General features: G+C 47.0%; 1 protein-coding gene across 1 annotated transcript in view; it reads right to left on the bottom strand.

The window, feature by feature from the left end:
• PDIA5 (protein disulfide isomerase family A member 5) overlaps positions 1-21,715 on the bottom strand; it is a 92,756-nt gene that overhangs the window by 10,347 nt on the left and 60,694 nt on the right. Inside the window, exons 12-14 of the mRNA XM_068974376.1 lie at positions 6,886-6,956; positions 6,198-6,358; positions 2,341-2,471 (exon numbers count right to left, since the gene is read on the bottom strand). Coding sequence (XP_068830477.1) covers positions 2,341-2,471; positions 6,198-6,358; positions 6,886-6,956 — 363 coding nt within the window. The remainder of the gene's footprint in view (positions 1-2,340; positions 2,472-6,197; positions 6,359-6,885; positions 6,957-21,715) is intronic.

The raw sequence follows: 21,715 nt of genomic DNA, 5'->3' as shown, positions 1-21,715 counted from the left end.
CACTACCCTTATGGCAGAGAGCAAAGAAGAACTAGAGAGCTTCTTGATGAAAGTGAAAGAGGAGAGTGAAAAAGCTGGCTTAAAACTCAACATTCAAAAAATGAAGATCATGGCATCTAGTCCCATCACTTCATGGCATATAGATGGGGAAACAGTGGAAACAATGACAGACTTTATTTTCTTGGGCTCCAAAATCACTGCAGATGGTGACTGCAGCCATGAAATTAAGACGCTTGCTCCTTGGAAGAAAAGCTATGACCAACCTAGACAGCATATTAAAAAGCAGGGACATTACTTTGCCAACAAAGGTCCGTCTAGTCAAAGTTATGGTTTTTCCAGTAGTCATGTATGGATGTGAGAGTTGGACTATAAAGAAAGCTGAGTGCTGAAGAATTGATGCTTTTGTACTGTGGTGTTGGAGAAGACTCTTGAGGGTCCCTTGGACTGCAAGGAGATCAAACCAGTCCATCCTAAATCAAATCAGTTCTGAATATTCATTGGAAAGACTGATGCTGAAGCTGAAAGTCCAATACTTTGGCCACCTGATGAGAAGAACTGACTCCTTGGAAAAGATCCTGATGCAGGGAAAGATTGAAGGCAGGAGGCGAAGGGGACGAAAGAGTATGAGATGGTTGGATGGCATCACCAATTTGATGGACACAAGTTTGAGAAGGTCCAGGAGCTGGTGATGGACAGGGAAGCCTGGCGTGCTATACAGTCCATTTGGTTGCAAAGAGTCGGACATGACTGACTGACTGAACTGAACTGATTTTATTGCTGAAAACAGTTTAAAGATTTTTTTCCATTAGGTAGTCCCCTCCCCCCTGCCTCTGTCCAGTGATGAACACACATCTCAGAGCCTGGAGCAGAGCTCGGGGCAGGACATGGCAGCAAGGGGAGATGGGAGACTCCAGACACCAAGCCCTCTGCCAGCAGCTGAGTCGCTCAGCAACAGGCCCTGCATGGATCACATTTAGTTATTTCTCATTGGGAAGGACTGTGAGACTTTTGAGGTGGGCAGGGACCAGGCCTCTTTCCCAGGTATCTTGGGTCCCAGACATGAAGCACAAACTGTTACTTTAAGGAGGTCATTAGCACCCCAGCAGGGTAGGTGTCCCCACTGAGGTCTGGGGGCAAGGGGAGATAATTTGGGGAAAGTATTCAGTCTGTAGTACTCTCTCAAGTCCACCCCATGGCTGGTCAAAGACTCTTTCTCCAACCAGGTTCTCACCAGGTGCTGGGAAGTAACTACCATCTGAATCAGGACTGTGACTAAGGCAGGGTATCAGCCCAGGCCGCGGGAAGGTCTCCATCATCACTAACTTGCTGCCAAGCCTCAGGCAAGTCAGGCATCTCCTGGTCTCAGTGCTGCACCCCCAACTCTGCCTGGAAGGAAGACAGCTTCTTAAGATCTACAGTCTTCTGGACTTACTCTCAGGACAGAGGAGGACAGGAGGAAGCTCTGCAAGGAACTGAAAGAGCGCAAGGCCCACCTGCAGAAGAAAAGGCACAACCAGAGCAAGCGTCAGCCACAGGAGGGCGGGGTCGAAGGCTAGGCCAGGAGGTGCCCTGCCTGGACAGCGAGAGCTGAGCAGACCTTCCTCACTGGAGAGGAAGGGACGGGAGGCTAGGACTAGACTGAGCCGCCTGCTTCTCTGGGGAGCGCAGCTTTGTTATCCCCATTCCATTACACTAAGCTGTAACATGGGGGAGAAAGGGCAGAGCAAGAAATTCAAGAGCCTTTCCCTTATGAATCAGTGAGCAACTTTAAAATGGGAACACACACAATGAGATCACAAACACCTACATCAGCAGACACGTCATCCCCTCAACGTAAGCTTTGATTAAAATGGGGGTCCTGGTGGGGAGCTCTGAGCGAACGTGACTGAACTTCCACGACAGCTTCAGCCCCACGGCTTCCGAGCCACTCAGGAAGGTCAGGGAGAGGAGGCTGCGCTGGCGGCGCTCAGGAAGACAGGGACACAGAGGCCTAATGAGGCGGGCTGAATTCCCAGCTAAGAAGTGCCAGGGTTCAAAGGTGAAGTCAATGGCTGGGGGGATGGAGGGAGCCAGAGGGGAGAGAGTCCAGGGACGTGAGGTGGCTGAGTAATCATTAATACAAGGCAGGCCCCAGGCACAGGCAGAAGCAGAGGGCTTTAGGACTATTGTGAGAACAGAACCCAACCGAGCTGGCCCTGGATTCTGAAGGACCTCAGCCAGGAATGAAACTAGAGCCCTGCTCACAGCAAAAACGGCCCAGAGTTGGCGTGCGGCTGCCCAGGTCCCTAGGAGATCTCTCACCCCATCCTTCACCCCTCGGTGAGCGCCCCAGCGACTTACATGGGGCGTAGAACATGACCAAGGTGTGCTTCTTCCGCTTCAGGCTCTCCCGGAAGGTGTCCCCAGCCAGATGCAACACGCTGGTTTGCTGCTCTTCCCAGGCGGGGTCTGGGGGTGGCGGGGACTCGGGGCTAAAGGAATTGGAATGGAGGGGAGACAGTCACTGGGAGAAGTGCTTCCACCACTGCCCCAACCCCCAACCACTCAGGGGGCCACATAAGAGAAAATCACTTTGCGTCCTTTCCAAAACTGAGTTCAAATCCTCAGTTTAAACAGAAAGAAAAGTGAACTGTCTGCCAAGATTCCCTCCAAGGAGCCTCTTAAGAAGCCATTGTGTGAAGGTGTGAAGGACCTGAGCCTGTTCTGGGGACAAGGAGTCTCTCCAGTCGTCTCCTCGCCCTGGGGAGAACTCCAGCACCTGGGCGCCCTCTTTCCCTCCCTCCTGCCTCTTCTGGTACCCTAAGCACTCCATGGTCCTCTGCTCCCGGGCCTTTGTTCTGGTGGAGAGAGCATGAGCCACAGAGTGAGGTAGGGTCTGCGTTCAAATCCAGATTACCGATCACCTGTGTGACCTTAGGTTAGGTTACCAAACCCTTCTGAGCTTCCATTTTCCTTTCTGTTAAATGAGTACAACGATACCTACTTCCTGGGGTCCTTAAGAAGAGCAGAGACAGAGTATGTAAAGCACCTAGTCGGTCAAGCAACTAACAGTCACTACGAGCCTGTAAGCGCTCATAAAGGACAGGCATTCGAGAAAGGTTCACAATTTTTCAGTCTACTTCTGTCCACTGGTTCCCTCCACTCTGCCCCACAGAAGTATAGATCTCCAGGGTCTTTTAAAGCCCCTGCTGCCCTTGACCCCCTTCCTACAATCGTGCCTCTCTCTCCCTTCTCTGAGAAGTGGCTCTGGGGAGTGGTCCAGAACCCATGCTGCCACATCCACTCCCTGCCTGCACTCCCCTCTTCTCGCGGTGCCACACAGCTCCTGCCCGCCGGACCTCAGGCCTCATACCCAGCGAGGGCAGCATAGCGCAGTGCCAGCTGCCCCAAGTTCACACTCACCTTTCAGAAGCCCTCCTTCCAGGCACCTGCAGAGACCCCACCCACCTTCCCCAAAGCCCGTTCTCTTCTTCTGGTTCCATCTCCATGCTCCTGCAATTCTCAAAAGGTTTCATCCATCTGTGTGGCTTCCATAACCCCCTAAGCTGAGGATGACTCGAGCCCTGACCTCTCATCCAAGCCCATTTCCAGGTGTTTTCCCAGTATTTCCACCTGGAGGTCCAATCCCAACAAGATTTAGAACTGTTCCCCTTCTTCCACACCTCCCAAAACAGTTTTCTTCCCCACCTTCTTCATTTGGTTAATGGCACCCCTGCTCTTGTGACCAAGACTGGCCCCTCCCAGCCTTCCTGTCTTGCCCTGTTCTTTGCCCTCCAGATCCCCTCATATACCCTGGGTTCCTCAGCTGACACCACCCACCAACCCTCTGCTCTGTCCCAGGATCCTGCTTCCCTGGGCTGGTCTGCTCGTGGGCACATCTTAGTCACCTGATTGGGTCACTCGTGCACAAGCCTGCAGGCACCATCAACCTAACCCGACACCATCTGCTCGCCCTCCTGCTGGTGGCCTCAGCTCCTCATCATCTCAAAGCATCTGCTGTTAAATGATGCTCTGCCTGGTGGATTCCTTTTGAGCTTCCAAAGAACCACAGTTTGTCCCGAGGAAAGGCACTTCACCTCTCTGAACCAAGGAAATAGGGATAGGCTTCGGTTGGATCTGAGTATAAAATGCGGCAACAGTTATACAAGCATGCTGCCAAGGCTGGGAGGTTCCAGCACTTAGGTGGTAGCACCATCAGTTACTGCACCACATGAGAACTGGCATCAATAACAAACACAGCTTCCTCTGAGTATTTCCACACACCATGCACAATAATCCAATTTAATTCTCTGAACAAGTCTATGGGAAAAGTATTGTCTCCACTTTACAGATGGGAAGCTGGGGCTTAGCAGGGTCAAGTAAATGGCCCAGGGTCATGATCTGAGTACAGGGTTCTCAGACTCTGAAGCCCATGCTCTTACCCTAGTGCTTTTTCAGGTGGTGACTAGGACAGGAAGGACAGAGACCCTCCATGCTCACTATCTGTGTCCAGTCATCTGGACCAAGGATTGGCAATAATCAATCCTCTGGTTCCCCCAGCCCTCTAATCACAGTGCAAGCACCAGGGACCTCACCTGAGCCCCTGCCCTGCTCAGACCTTCCCAGGGAACCAGCCCTGGCAGCAGAGCGAGGCCAGAGAGGTAGGTGTGAAGAGCAACCTGCCTCCTGCACCAGAGGACCGGCAGAGAGAGCATCTCGTTCCTCTTGGAGATGAACCCCTGCTCCCTCTGGTCCTAAGACAAGGCCTGGCTACTCTGAGCATCTACCCCTAGCGATCAGCAGGAGACTGGAGGGGCTGAGACCAGGACCTGACCTGTCCACTCACCTCTTGCCAGGAGCCTCTCCTGAACTGAGTGGTAACTTTGCTCCTGTTCCATAAGCTGGTGTTTCTCAAAACCCCATCACTGATTTCTTTCATTCACATTTTCCGAATCAAGGGTTCAGAATCTGCACTTCAATAAGCATCCCAACACCAGGTAATGTTTACACACATCCAAGTTTGAGGACCAGTGTTCTGACAAAGTAACTGCCCCTGGATGCTGCTATTTCGCACAGTTCTCGCGTCACTGGGTGACTCTCAAGTCTTGGTTCTCACGCAGGCATGATTATGCCACACACCAGGGGCCTCTGCAAAGGCTGGAGAGTGTCTTCTTTGACTTTACCTTTCCGTCAGTGCAGAAATGGGGCGGTATTCTCAAATATTCAAGTTATATATGGGTGTGTGTCTCGGGGGAGGGGTGAGGACAGGAGAAAGCACTTGTGTGGTGGCGGGGGGAGAGGCTACTAACTGCAGGTTCCAAAGTCCTCGAATGAATAATTGCAAGGCTCCTCAAGATGTTTTTTTGGACTTGCAGGCTGCCATGGAGTAAACTATGTCCCCTACCCCAAATTCTTATGCTGAAGTCCTAATCCCAAATACCCTAGAACGGGACTGTATGTGGAGAGAGGGTCTTTAGAGAGGTAAGTTAAAATGACGTCATTCAGGTAGACTCTCATCTGATCTCACGGGTGTCCTTTAAAGATGAGGAGATTAGGGCACAGCTGGTGGAAGACCATGTGAGAACACAGGGAGATGGCCACAGAGAAGCCTCAGGGAAAGCACCCCCTCCCCCGCCCCCGCCGACATCTTATCTGCTCTCTAGAATTGTAAAAAAAAAAAAAAAAGAAAAGAAAAGAAAAAAATTAACTCCTGCCAGTAAGCCACCCAGCCTGTGGTCCTGGCAGTGGCAGCCCTCACAAACTAATACCCAGACACAGGGAGCTCTTCAACCCTTTCTTTTCAACCCAAAACCACCACGGGCCACCCCATGGACACTACTGAAGGCCCAGAATTGGGCCCCTGGAGTCCAGCTCTGGATGTGAAGAGCTGGGTTTCCTTTGTCCACTCACAAGGACTGCAATAAAGTGTATATGATGAAACCTGGGGCTAGCACACTGGGGAAGGCTGTCCTAACAGAGAAACACATGGCTTCCTGCAGCTGATGCCACCACACCTAGAAAGGTTACTGTGACCTGCTGGATGCAGACATGGGGTCAGCACACCCAAGGTCCCCTAAGGATTGGGAAGCCCTATCTGTCTTGGCTCCCAGGCCCTGAGCCAAGGTCAGTGGCTCCTAAGTTTACTTCATCTCCTCAAGGCCCTGTCCAGTGACCGACAGCCAGGGACCAGCATGTGCTATCGAGACCATCAGACTCACTTTCGCATCCACTCAATGAAGCTCTTCTTTGTTCTGAGCGCAGGCACGGCATGCTTCTCTCCATTCTTAAAATATTTGAGTGTAGGAAACTCGGAGATGTGGAATCGTTCTGCCAGGGCCTTGTTGACGGTGGCATCGACAGCTGCAAGGACACCAGAGCTCTGGGACGGGGGAGAGGCCAACCATGCGTGACACCCTCAGATGCGGTGCTGGCAGAAGAGGAGCCCAGATGCCGGCCCCAGCCCACCCCGGGCCTGTCAGAACCTCACGGGGCGGGAACTCCACACGTCCACCCGTCTCATCTGCGGCCTGAGATGAAGCCTTTTTATCACCCCCATCAACCAGGTGGAGTAGACTGCGGCTGTTCCCAGGAGGCAAGGTCCCACAGAAAAAGAGCCATGGGGCTTCATCCCAGAGCCCAGGGCCTTGGCAGAGGCCACCTGGATGGGTACCTCCAGTACATTCCTCTGAACCAGACCCCATAGTCTGAGCATGCTCCACCCCTGGTAGGAGCCCCACCTGCTTGACTAAGACACATCTACTCGGGGACAGAGACGTCCTGCAGGGCTCCATGGAGCTGGCGAGCTGCTACAGAGCTTGCAGGGGAAAGCTGTCCTAATGGTTCGTATTACTGAATGATACGAATTTAGTAGAGAGCAACGGGGGAGGTTAAGGAAAGAAAGCTTACATCTCCTTCTCCGTGGAGGACTTCTGCTGCATTCTCAAACTCTGGCTTCATTTTCTTACAGTGTCCACACCCTGTGGGAAGAAATCAAGAGAAACCATCCCCATGGCATGGAGGCTCCAAGGATGTCCCCTGCCTCCGGAAAACGGCTGCGTCCTAGTACTAGATATCAGGGGTACCCAGGAGAAAAGAATAACAGTACCAGCTCAGAGAAAAGCAAGCTTTCACCTGATCCATTGGGGGTGGGAGGGGCACAGAGGCAAAAATGAATCAACTACATCAACAATACTGGTGATATGTATATAGGTCCCATGTGCCAGGCACTGCTCTAGGTGACTATCTGTATGACAGCCCTACAAGGTCTGAACTATGTTATCTCCATTTTACAGATGAGAAAACTGAGGCACTGAGAGGGTGGATGACTGCTCAAGGTTACATACACAGCCACAGGTCACAGAGCTGGGCTGAAAGCCCAAGCAGTGTAGCTGGAGGCCACGGACACCAGCAGCGTGTGCTTCCTAGCACCATGCAGGCAGAAGTGAGCTGGGCCCTGAACTGAGAATAAGAATTCACAAAAGCAAGAGAATGGGGAAAAAAATCAAGTTCTGACTGTCCCCACAAGGGAGGTGGTATAATCTGACAAGCACTTGTCATTTCCAAACAAACCATTTTTCTTGGGATAGATTGCTTTGCTTTGCCCTCTTCTCCTTACAACCACTTGAATGCAATAATGTTACAAATAATAACATTTGATACATTAAAATGAAGCATCAACTACTTTCTGTAGGTGATAACAGGACACTTTTAAATTGCTTTCATTTTAGCAGAAAGAGAATTTTCTAGCATCTCGGCAAAAGGGGCTACGAGGCCAGTAGGACCAGACTGGTTCAGGCTGGAGACCACTTTCAAGGGAAAGCTGGCTGGGGTGGGTACACACAGACAAGGCTAATTGGATACAGGGATGTGACCTGGCCTTCTTGTGGTATGTGCTACTGCTTGAGATGCAGAAAAGCAGTTCTAAGACATAAGTTTATAATGATAAAGGGGAACTTCAAGAAACATCTCAAATAAACAACCTAATCTATCATCTAAAGGAATTAGAAAAAGAAGAACAAGCAAACTTAAAGGTCAGTTGAATGAAGGAAATAACAAAGATCAGAGAGGAAATAAATAAGACAAAGACCAAGAAAACGATACAAAAGATCAATGAAACCAAGAGTTGGCTTTTTTAAAAAGATAAACAAAATTAATAAACCTTAGCCAGGCTCACTAAGAAAAAAAAGAGGACTCAAATAAATGAAAGAAGAGAAATAACAACCAATTATCAGAGATATGAAAAAATCTACTATGGTTATACACCAAAACCTAGAAAAAAATGAACAAATTTCTACAAACATAATCTTTGGAGACTGAATCAGGAAGAAATAGGCAATCTGAACACATTGATCACACTAGTGAAGTTGAATTTATAAAACAAACAAACAAACAAAAACTTTCAGCAAACAGAAGTCCAGGACCAGATGGCTCCACAGGGTAATTCTACCAAACATGTAGAGAAGAGCTAATATCTATTCTCAAACTAGCTCCTCAAAATGGAAGAGAATGGAACACTCCCAAATTCATTCTACAAAGCCACCATCACCCTGATACTGAGACCAGGTAAAAGCACTGCAAACAAACTACAAACTGATTTTCTGATGAATATAGATGTAATATACTCTCTACAAAATATTAGCAAACCAAATTCAACAATATACATAAAGAATGATACAGCATGATCAAGTGGGATTATTACAGGGATGAAAGGATGGTTTAATATCTGCAAATAAATCAATGCGATACAACATATTGACAAAGAGATCATGTCAATAGATGCTGAAAAAGCTTTTGACAAAATTCAGTGTACATTCTTGATAAAAACTCTCATCAAAGTTGGCACAGAGGCAACACAGCTCAACAAAATAAACACCATTCATGACAAACTCACGGCTAACATCACACTCAGTGGTGAAATGCTGAAAGCCTTTCCTCTAAAACCAGGAACAAGACAAAGATGTCTTGCACCACTTTTATTCAACACAGTCCTAGCCATAGCAATCACACAGTAAAAGAAATAAAAAGCATTCAAACTGGAAAGGAAATAAAATCATCACTATTTACATATGACATGAAACTACATTTAGAAAACCCTAATGTCTCTACCAAAAACCTGTTACAACTAATAAATGAGTTCAGTAAAGTTGTAGATATAAACTTAATACACAGAAATATGTCGTTGTCTTTATACGAATAACAAACTATCAGAAAGAAAAAGCAGGAAAACAATCCTGTTTAAAAACTGTACCGAAAAGAACAAAGTATCTAGGAATAATCTTAAGGAGATGAAAGACCTATATTCTGAAACTATAAAACAATGATGACAAACTGAAGGTGGTACACAGAGATGGAAAGATGACCTGGGTTTGTGGATTAGAAGAATTAATTACTTAATTATTATAATGTCCATACTACCCAAAGCAATCTACAGGTTTAATATAATCCCTATCAAAATGCCTATGACATTTTTCACAGAGTTAGAATAAATAATCCTAAAATTTATATGGAACCACAAGAGACCCTGAATTGCCAAGGTCATCTTGAGAAAAAAGAACAAAGCAGCTGGAGATACCACATTCCCTGACTTCAGACAACACTACAAAACTCCAGTAATCAAAACACTATGGTAGTGAAACAAAACCCGAGATCAATGGAACCGAATAGAGATCCCAGAAATAAACCCACTTAGGATCAATTAATCTCATCTATGACAAAGGAGGCAAGTTTATACAAAGAAAAAATGACAGTCTCTTCAATAAGCGGTACAGGGAAAACTGAACAGCTGAATGTTAAAGAATAAAGTTAAAACATTTTATTACACCATATATGAAAAAAAAACCCAGAGTCAAGACCTAAATATAAAACTTCTAGAATACAAGTGGAACACTGACAAATTGTAGTAAAATTTGTTTGGATTTGTCTCTTGAGGCAAAAGAAACAAAAGCAAAAATAATCAAATGGGACCTAATTAAACATAAAAGCTTTGTGTAGCAAAGTAAACCACTGACAAAATGAAAAGACAACCTACTGAATGGAAGAAAATATTTATAAATGATATGACTGATAAGGGGTTAATATACAAAACATAAACAGCTCATATCACTCAAAATCAAAAACAAACAATCTGTTAAAAATGGGCAAAAGACTTGAACAGACATTTTCCCAAAGACATTGCTAATCATTAGAGAAATGCAAATCAAAACCACAATGAGATACCACCTCACAGCTTTCAGAATGGCTCTCATCAACAAACAATGAAAGTTGGCAAGAAGTAGAGAAAAGGGAACCTTGGTACACCATTGAGAATATAAATTGGTGCATTCACTATGGAAAACAGTATGGAGGTTCTCAAAAAAACTAAAAATAGAACCGTCAAATGGCCCAGAAAGTCCACTTCTGGGTATATATTTTGAAAGAAAAACAAAAAAACCCCACTAATTTGAAAGGATATATGCACCCCAATGCCCATAGCAGCCTTATTTACAACTGCCAGGATATGGAGGCAACTTGGCCACCTCATGCGAAGAGTTGACTCATTGGAAAAGACTCTGATGCTGGGAGGGATTGGGGGCAGGAGGAGAAGGGGACGACAGAGGATGAGATGGCTGGATGGCATCACCGACTCGATGGACGTGAGTTTGAGTGAACTCTGGGAGTTGGTGATGGACAGGGAGGCCTGGCGTGCTGCGATTCATGGGGTCGCAAAGAGTCAGACACGACTGAGCGATTGAACTGAACTGAAGTGTCCTTGAACAGATAAATGGATAAAGAAGAGGTAGTACATGTATACAATGGTATATTATCCCACCATAAAAGTAATAAAATTCTGCCATTTGTAACAATGTGTATAGACATAGAGGGTACTATGCTTAGTGAAGTCAGACAGAGAAAGACGAATACTCTATGTTAATCAGTTATATGCGGAATCTAAACAATAAAAGAAGCAAATGTTTATAACAGAACAGAAGCAGACACACAGATAGCACAAACCAGAGGTTACCAGTGGGGAGAGGAAAGGGAAAAGGGGCAAGATAAGGCTATGGGATGCAAAGTTACAAACTACCATGTATAAAATAAGCAACAAGGACAGGGCACAGGGAAGTATGGCTATTGCTTTGTAAAAGCTTTAAATGGAGTACAGTCTATAAAAACATTGAATCACTATGTTGCATACCTCAAACTAATATAACACTGTAAATCAACTACACTTTAATTTAAAAAAAGAGAAAGAACTGGGACAAAAAAAGAAAGGAAGAAGACACACGCCAGTATTATCAGAGGAGCCCTCTCACACACACCCCTCCTGCCCAGAAGCCACTGGGCCACGTACACAGCTTTCCTGCCTCCATCTGAGCACTTTGGCTAGGACAAAAGTTCCTCTTTCCTTCAAGGTCATTCCTGCAGAGCTCAGCTCCACGTGGCCTTGAGACACACGTTCGATTTCTGTCTGTTTCAGCTTCCTCAGTCTACGCACACTTTGTTCCTCCCAGTGACGGAGGCCCCACAGTGTCTACCCTAGCTGCAACCCCCCAAATACAAATGCACACACACACATATATATAGCAGAAAATGCAGGGGCCCTACAGTGTCTACCCTAGCTGCAACCCCCCAAATACAAATACACACACACACACATATAACAGAAAATACAGGGGCCCTACAGTGTCTGTCCTAGCTGCAACCCCCCAAATACAAATACACACACACACACACATATATATATATATGATGGACAATACAGGGGCCCCACAGTGTCTACCCTAACTGCAACCCCCGAAATACAAATACACACACACACACACATATAACAGAAAGTACAGGGGCCCTACAGTGTCTACCCTAGCTGCAACCCCCCAAATACAAATGCACACACACACACACACACACACATATATATAGCAGAAAATACAGGGGCCCTACAGTGTCTACCCTGGCTGAAACCCCCAAATACAAATACACACACACATATATAACAGAAAATACAGGGGCCCTACAGTGTCTACCCTAGCTGCAACCCCCCAAATACACACACACACACATATATATAACAGAAAATACAGGGGCCCCACAGTGTCTACCCTAGCTGCAACCCCCCAAATATAAATACATACACACACATATAACAGAAAATGTGGGCCAGTGTTGTCAAGCCCTCCTCTGGAGAGTGCACTCTGGGGAAGCCATGAGATGACTCAATGGACAAAATTCACTGATGGAATCCAGCCCAGGGAGTGGCCACAATTCTCAGCTGCACTAACATGTTGGTGCTTCTCAAACGAGCCCGAGGAAGAGGGACACCTGTGGGTTCATGGTCTGACTAGAGTCCACTTGGGACCCCAGTGAACCACAGAGGTATCAAATTCATCACAATATTAAAATATAAGAACATTATTCCCCAGAGCTGAACATTTAGTATGATCAGAACCCATTTGCACTTTATAAACAATTGGTAAACTTTGGTAAACTTTCATTTTGTTTTGGTAAACTTTGTTTGGAACTGAAAATGTGATTTCCCCACAGAAACAATCTTCTACACAGATTCTATGTAGAGCCTCAAGAAAGACTACAAAAGCCCATTTAACAGGATGTTCCTGAAGCATGTAGAGCACAGCATTATTTCTGTTTAAAGCATGCAGTCCACAGTCCAGCTTGGGACTCCCCCACGGGCCTCTCTCTGCAGGCAGCAGCCGCCAACAACAGGCAAACAGAGAGCATCCTCCTCTGGTCTGGGTGGACTCTGGGCTTTTTGGGGTCACTAACATTCTTGAGAATTTAATGAAAACTTCTCTTTCACCTCTCCCATATTGATGCACATATAGTCTATATTTATGAATAACTTCAGAGGGCTCTGAATGTCCTGACTGGTTCACAGACCCCTGGTCTTACAAGAGGCCAAGACAGGGAAGGGCTGACTCCGAGGCAGTCACTTTCCCGTAGTGGTAGGGGTAGAACAAGGAGCTGTCTACATAAGTGTTAGACTAAGGTTCCCTTCCATGTGGATCCCCATGTCTAGAGTAAATCAGATATTCTAAGGAGGATTCTACTGACTTAACATGAATTATATTGACTTAAAAAAAATTTTTTTGATCTGACTAAAATAAAAGGAATAAATCTCTCTCTGGGGTTTACAGTCAGGAGGGTCTACAACTCTTAGAGAAATCCACAGGCCTGCCTCCAGGCTGAGAACTCCCTGCACCCTGCCCCGAGGTGACCACCCCCTCCCCGCCACTACCCGCAACTCCCAAGCTGACTTCCCCTGGGGTGGAGGGGGCTCACCTTGCATGAAGAGACATCGAGAAAAAGAAGCTCACAGGCTCTCCCCCTGCTGTGGGGTCTGACACCCAAGAGTTCTCTGCCTTTACCCAGAAGAGCAGAAGGAACGAGGCCTGGACAAGCCTCAGGAGACTTGGGCTTCCGGCTGCAAGAGGCCTCCACGGCAGGCAGGAGGGGCAGGAAGGGGATGCTCCCCTGACCACCCCCTCCTCCACCAGGATAAGAATGTGATGTCAGGCAAGTGCTAGCAGGGCCCATGCTCAAGGTGGGCTGTGGAACTATGTGAGAGTGAGAGCAGAGAAGACAAAAAAGACAAAGTCACTCACAGAAAACCATTGTTTCTTTCCAAAATGTACCAGTCAATGAGGCAGGACCCCTGAAGATCAGCGAGTTCACCCTCATACTTTTGACAGACTCAGTCCTTTGATGCTACTGCTCCCTGGGGAAGCACACAGACTCCACATCGCCTGCCAGCCTCTATCAGCGGCAGGCTGGAGGTGGACTCCTGAGATGGAAAACTAGCTCACAGGGAAGAGAAGCTGTGATCGACCCGTGAGGCCTGCTCTAGACAAGGGCGGGGGGGCGGGGGTGGCTGGAGGACACGCGGAGGTGACAGACTGTGGCGTGCACACACGGCTCTCCTGAACCTCCAGCCCCGTCTGTAGGACTCTACCAAGTAATAGAAGGGCTCACTTTCTCTGCACTGGCCCTCCACACACTGTCTCAGCAGCCTCACGAGACACAGGATAGAGATCCTATCATCAGAAATGACAGCTCTGGGAGATGAAGTGATAAACTGGGGGTGGGTTCCTGGGGCCACAGACAAACAAGATGGGATTACAAAGTAGGATTAGAAGGCTTCTGGCTGGAGCACACTGCGACCACACAAGCCAGTCTTTTTCCCGAAGTTCTGTCCACAGCCCCCAGCTCACTCCATCAGAGCCTCAGCCCTGATGAACAAGGCCTCTGCAGACCAAGAGTCCACCCCAGCTCTGGCCCAGCCTTTGACTCTCCAGTTCACTTCAGCTCCACTAGACCACCTATTTCTCTTCTACTCTTAAAAGACGGCTTATTCATATACTCCTATGGTAGTTCATTTTGCAATGCCCTGTGACCATTAGATTGCTGTCTCCTGATATTTAGGGGGTGACCAGGGCGTCTTTTCAAATCATAAATCTTATCAAATTCCCTTGGTCAAAACTTTCCAATGGCTTCCCTCACAAGTAGACTGAAATCCCAACTCCCTCGCACAGCCACAAGCTCCACATAATCAGACCTTCCTGCCTCCAACCTCAACTCAGGGAGTGTCCCTCTGTCCTCTACACTGCAACCCTGTGACCGCTTTCTGTTTTCCTATCTCAGCAAGCTCATTTCTACCCTCACAGCTCTTAACGAGCTATTGCCTGGAACACGATCTTCCCCCAGGTCTTCGTATGGCTGACCGCTTCACATCACGCAGGCTTTGGCTCACATTTCACTTCTACAGAGAAATTCCCTGACCACCTAACCCCAGGGAGCCTCAACCCATCATATTCACTTCCAACAGCCTGTTTATTTTCTCGACTGTTCTCCAAATAGCTGGAGTAATCTGCTTACTTGAACCCTCCAATCCCCCAACTGGGATGAAGCTCTGTACAGACTGATCTCACTTAGTCTCACTCCCCACCACATCTCTGGTACTGAAGATGGCATCCCACACACACTTTGTGAATGAATGGCTGTGTTGTTCAGGTTTAGAGCAGTGCATACAAGGTTGAACTGAATCATTCATGCCTGGCTGAGGAGGGGATGGTCAGGAGAGCACCCGCTTTCTTTTGGGGGCAAAAGCCACACCAGTTACTAGGTTGACTAAACCTCTATTTAGTAAAACCAGCAGCTACGTCATTTACAATGTGCACAGCCTCACCCCCCGCCCCCCAAATTTATACACTTCCGTGCTCCTTACTAGGTCTGGAAAACATCTTTGGAAATCTTGAATATCTCTAGATGTTGTCCTGAAGTTTCCCATTCATTTCCAAGAGTTCTCCTGATAGCATTACTGGTTTTCACTACTAGCCGCTATTCCCTCTGCTCCCTGAACAAGATACAAAGGCTAAGCAATAACCTTCTGTAAACAGTTTGGGTTGAGGAAACCAGCCAGGCCCCTGGGAGGAGAGCTGTCTGGTTGAGCAAAAGTCTCCCTCGCTGGCAGCGCCTGCCCTGGGGAGCTGAGGGTGTGAGTGGTGACTGCCTGGACCCCAGCCTCCAGGACGGCTATGTGGATGGGACAGTGAGAACTCCGGCCCGCTGCATTTTACTGTCCTGACTGTGATTTGATGGGCTATTAAGTTTTACTGCCAAACTTCCTTGTTGGGTTTTTATCAGCTGTGTAAGTACACTTACACTGATTTTCACGACCTGGCAAAGAGGCTGCCCAGCAGCTCCGCGACCACACTCTTTTCTGGCTGTAGGAATGCTGGCCTCCTGTCAACCTCAGGCCTTCGCATTCCTCTGGATTTCATTAACTTCAGTTACACCTAGGATTTTATTACAGACCAGCAATGGAGACTTTCCTGGCTCTTGTAACCAGAATCTTCCAGGGGACCAGATTATTCTAGAAAGCTCCCTAGTACCTGGCACTCGATAGGAGCCTGGATTTTCCTACCCACATTCCTGCTGCCTTGCCTGGACCTTGGCTTGGACAAGCCAGGGAGGTGGGGCTCCTAAAGATGCTAGCAGAAACACTAATGCTTTAACATTGTTACAGCCCACCCCCTTCCAACCCCAGAGAGACCTCAGGGCTCTTTCGAGGCTTCCAGCTGTACCTGCACCAAAGCTAACTGTAGACACACAGACACTCTGGGGCAGACACATCCTGATGAATGGCTCATCTTTCTCATTTAAAGAGAAAGCATGGGTTTTTTTTTTTTCCCCTTTCTTTACATTATTACAAAATGTAAATAACAAGCTGTAAAATTTTTTCTTCCAGGCTTCTATCCTAAGGAAATAATCTGACATGTGGACAAATATTTATACATGAAAATTGCCCTCTGCAGCATGATTTATAAGGGGAAATACAGTAAACAACTCAAACCTCCAATATTATGGGGCTGGTTAGGTAATTTATGGTGCTATTATATAATGGAATATTATGTGACCACAAAAGCGTGAACAAATAAGCATTTTTAATAACATTATCTTGTATTATCTTATGTTAAGAAAAATATAAATGAAAAAGCATGGGAAAAAGAACTTAAAATGAAATCCCTTCCTCCCCCCTGGCAAAACAAATGAAAAATCCAGATGAATTAAAAAAACAAAATGAGATAAACAAAAATATCACAAAATAGATGCGTGCTAAGTTGCTTCAGTCTTGTCTGAATCTTTGAGACACTATGGACTGTAGCCTGCCAGGCTTCTCTGTCCATGGGATTCTCCAGGGAATACTGGAGTGGGTTGCCATGCCCTCCTCCAGGGGATCTTCCCAACACAGGGATCGAACCCGCATCTTTTGTCTCCTGCACTGGCAGCTGGATTCTTTACCATCAGCACCACCCAGAAGTCTTAGGACACTATTTTTATACCCCGGGGATGGATATCCCAGAGGTCAAGAGGGAAAAGGCGGGTTCTCAGAGGGCTTGGTCCTTGCAGGCTGTGGCCCCTAGGACCTGGGTTTTTCCCTGGCCCTACCTTTCTGGCTAATGTGACCTCTGGCAAACTTCTCAACCTTTTGGTGCCTCCCTGTAAAATGGAGATAATCATGATACCCACTTTACAGGACTTGTTGTGAAGATTAAATGAGTTCATATATGGCAAGTGCTTAGAACAATGCTTGATCCACACCAAGTGCTCAATAAACATTCTAGCTTGTATGTGACTATAAAAATGTAATGCTGTTGTACAATGAAAACGCAGCATAGACAAAAGTAAGCAACAGACCAACAGGGAACATCTGGAACACAGAAAACAGATAAAAATGAATAACCCTAAGTATGGAGCTCTAGGTCAAGAAGAAAAAGACAACCCACAGAACAACGGGCAAAGGGAATGAACAGTTGGTTCACAGAAGAAATACGAAAGGCTGATTGCCGCATGAAGGGATGCTCACTTCCCTGGAGGCCTGGGAGCTGTGGACAGGTTGTCCCCTTGCCCCATCTAGCAGGAATGTAAATGGCTGACAGTATTCAGGGCTGGCGAGGATGCAAGCTCTGTCACGCACTGCTCACCGGGTGTGATTAGCCCTTCCTGGAGAGAAGTAGGTGGCATCCATCAAGCCTCAAGCACACTTACCACAGGGCCTAGCACTCTCCCTTCCTGGAGTCTAACACATCTCCACATTTAGACGTGTTCCCTAATACATTTGTTTATAAAGGTTTACTGCATTGTCTGGACAAATCCTGGAGATAGATGTCTATGATGGGATGGTTTAAAGTCCATAGCATATGTAAATTATAAAATACTATTTATTAGTTTAAAAGATTGTGGTAGATTTATATGCTAACATCTTACATTTACACAAAAATATATTCAAGACCTATATACTGATATGTGAAAAAAATGCAAATCACAGGAAAATGGGTAAGAAACAATCCCCGCTGTTCAGGGAGAAGCACTGGAGGAAAAAGGACAGCCAACAGTCAGCACTGGTCAACCCTGAGAAGGGGGGCCCGGTGGGGAGGGGACTGTCACTGCTTACACTATATTCTATGTATCCCTTGAACTCTGTGCCCCCAATAACAAGAATGTTAACATTGTTCTTAAATTATTTGTGCCCTTAAAAAATAAGAGTGATCGCACAAAGGAGTTTTATAGCAAGATGGTTACACAAATCTACATATATTAGGAAAAAAAGTCAATTTAACTGTATGTTAATTTTTTTTTAAGTTGAAAACAAGGGAAAAATAAAAAAGAAAAAGCAACTAGAAAGAATGATGACAAAAAGAACAAAGTGGCTGCTTCTGAATAATGGGATTATACATAGTTTTTTTCCTTGTTTATATTTCTCTGTACTGTCCCAGGGATCACATATTACTTGGAGTAGACATAAATGAAGAAAGAAGCAGAAATTCTGGAGTCTGACAGGGGTCTGATGCTGAATCCAGACAGGCAGCCCAGCTCCTGAAGGCAGGCCGGGCCCAGAATCTCTGGCACACACCTGCTACTGGGAGTAATGGCAAAGAAAACCTCTCATCCTGGGTGGCCTGCTGCCAAGAAATGGGGCAGAGCTGTGGGCAGGCTGCCACTGCCCTGGGGAAGGAGCGGCAAGGGTGCTCTGATTCCCCAGCAGCTTCTCCTTAGGCCCCAGGACACCCATGGGAGAGACAGGCTGCTCCTCAGGCCCTCTCCTTGGAGCCCCACTTTGTTCCTTCTATCTCCCCATGTGAGTGACAGTCACTGTGGGGGGTGGGGGGTGGGGGGCATTACAGCAGCATGTCCTTCCCTGCGTTAGCAGGGCTGCAGGCACACGGAGAGGGAGCTGGTAGACATCACAGCGGCAAAGCAAACGGTGAAGAGAGATGAGTGACAACGGGCAGTGACTTTTCTCATTCAGAATGCAGCAGGAAGAAACACAAAGCACCACGGAGCGCTGGCTGCGGGGGTCCTGCTACCTCGCCCTCTTCAGATACTATTTACTGCTCTGCAGACCAGGGGACTGGGCCTGGGGCTGTGACCTCCCCCCAGCCACTCAGAGCCCCGTGTCAAGGGCCATATGGACCGCAGAGGGGACTGGGCTCTGTCCTTGCCCCGCATGGGGCACGACCCCTCTAGGAACCCACTGCTCGCAACACACTGTTCCTTGGAGGTGGCCCAGGACCTGGACAGTGAGCTCTGGGGGCACACCTGCTTGTGAATCTCTGTACCCCCTGTCCCCTTGTTGTGACTGTTCCCTCGCTGTGGCCAGGCTGAGTTTATTTGTTCAATGACAACTCAGGCATCGGGAGTAGAAGCTGCAGAAAGATCTGTGTGGGATTTCTCCAGGACTCCAGCTGGGAGGGAGATGGAGGAAAAGGCTGAGATGGGAATTGCATGGCAGGAAAGCTGGAAAAGAGGGTAAAGAAGCAGGGGGTCCATGGAGGTGTTTGATAATCCCAGGCGCCTCTCCTGCCAAGAACCCAGGAGTGCAGTTCTACAGGGACTTGATGAAGGTTCCAGGCAAGTGGGACTCTGACAGAAACTAACATTGAGCACTTCCTCTGTACAGAAATAACACAACAAAGAGGGACCACGGCTCTTCTTGGGAATCTGTACCAGGATCAAGGTTAATCTTCTTCTCTGTACTTTCCTCTGTTATCCCTTTATAAAGCATATATGCACTCCCTTTTTAATTAGCAGAAAATCATAAAGATAAATTCAGCCTTATAATTTGACTTCCAGTATTTCAGTCTGTGGGGATCTTTTAAAATCTTCATGCAGTTGCTCAGTATTTTAACTAGCCTTCCTTTCCCTAATTCTAACCCTCGTAGATTTGAAAGTTTGCTTTTTTAATAATTTCAACAAAACTGCTGATTAAAAAACAAGTAGCACCCTCTAGACAGAACCAGGCCAGACTCACAGTCACATAGCACCAAGGGGAGGTGGTCCCCTCGGGGTGGCCCCACCCCGCCCAGTTCTCCCAGTTGCACTTGGGAAAATAGCAACTCACCTTTGATAAAAGAAAGACACACTAATCCATCAACCTGGCAATCCTATACCAAGAAACAAACCAAGCTTATATGACAATCCTGAGTAGAATCCATGGTCTTCTATGTTGATAGATCCCAACTAGTGTTCCTAGGTCTCCAAAATGGTCTGTTTCTTAACCACTCCCTATATGGTCTGGGATTGGCACCTGTAACACTGTGATTTCCAGAACTCATGTTTTATTTAGTATTTGCTTGGGAACTCTGAGGCAGCAGTGCAATCTCTGGCCTCCTGACATTTGTCCTTTTCTCTAGGTCCCTCGAATATCACAGAAGCGGTCTCCTGATCAGGGTGGGTTCTCGGGAGCACTCCAGCAGAAGATACACACAGCTAGGCAGCTAGGGGACCCTGCTGTCTGTTAATCTCCTGGGCTCAGATTCCTCTCAAAACCATGTGCATTCCATCCCTTCTAAAGCCCAGGCACCTAGATAGAGAAGGAGAACTCTGTAGAGAGATTATTTAATGTGAAGCCACACGCATCAGATGTAATTTAAACAGGCAGTTCCTCAGGGAGCTTCACCTCGGGCTTCTGCCCTGGTCCTGTCACTCTGATAGTCCAGCAGAAACACACACACACACACACACACACACACACACACACACACACACGTGTGCACGTGCGCAGGGGACAGGCAAACACCTTGTTAGAGAATGTAGGGTCTGTGATCTGCAGACACCTAACAAGCGAAACTCCAATTCTTTGGCCATCTGATGTGAAGAGCTGACTCATTTGAAAAGATCTGATGCCAGGAAAGATTGAAGGCAGAAGAAGAAGGGGACGACAGAGGATGACATGGTTGGATGGCATCACTGACTCAATGGACATGGGTTTGAATGAACTCCAGGAATTAGTGATGGACAGGGAGACCTGAGGTGCTGCAGTCCATGGGGTTGCAAAGAGTCGGACACGACTGAGCGACTGAACTGAACAAGCGAAATCTCAGCTCTATTCATTTGTTAAGTCTGAAGCTGGAACAGCCTCAACAGGGCTGGTATTCATAATACTCATTCACAATGACTAATGGGGAAACAAAAGGCTGCCATCTGGTTTCTAGTTCTCATTTTCTAATTTAGCTCTCAACAACCTCATTTGTTCGTTTTCTCATTCATTAAGCCCTTACTCTATGCCCACAGATGACTTAGATGGGGAAGTGATGATCACTCTGGTTCAGGGAGCCAGGTGGGTGCATTGCAAGGGGAGAGGGCAGGGAAGAACTCGACAACCAAGCTCCGGGGCCCAGACCCTGCCAGCATCTGCTACTACAATGAATTCCTTGCAACCTAAGAGTACGAGAAAGAATACAGACAAAAATTTTCCCAGTTTGCAACCAGGGTTCTATTTTTTTTTTTTTTTTTTTAAAAAAGGGCTTAATAAACAATTGGGTTTCCCTAGTGGCCCAGCAGTAAAGAATCTGCCTGCCAGTGCAGGAGATGTGGGTTCGATCCCTGGGTTGGGAAGATGCCCCGGAGGAGGAAATGGCAACCCACTCCAGTATTCATGCCTGAAAAATTCCATGGATAGAGGAAACCTGGTGGGCTGCAATCCAGGGGGTTGCAAAGAGTTGGACATGATTTACGAACTAAACAACAACTAATAAACAATTATTAAACAATTCCAATCTATCAGGTTCATGTTGTTAGGATTCATCAAAGGGGACACATACTCTTCATGCTGTGATGCATAAGGCACTGTTCAAACCACTCTGTAATATTCCAGGAGCCAGAGGGCTCTCTCTGGCACAGAGTAGAAGCACCAACACGCAGTTCCCAGGAAGGAACTGAAAACAGTGAGCCCGGGCTCTGC

Source organism: Capricornis sumatraensis, chromosome 1 (genome assembly GCF_032405125.1).
Source record: "Capricornis sumatraensis isolate serow.1 chromosome 1, serow.2, whole genome shotgun sequence".
In the NCBI taxonomy this organism is placed as follows: Eukaryota; Metazoa; Chordata; class Mammalia; order Artiodactyla; family Bovidae; genus Capricornis; species Capricornis sumatraensis.
This window is presented reverse-complemented; position numbering and strand designations above follow the sequence as displayed.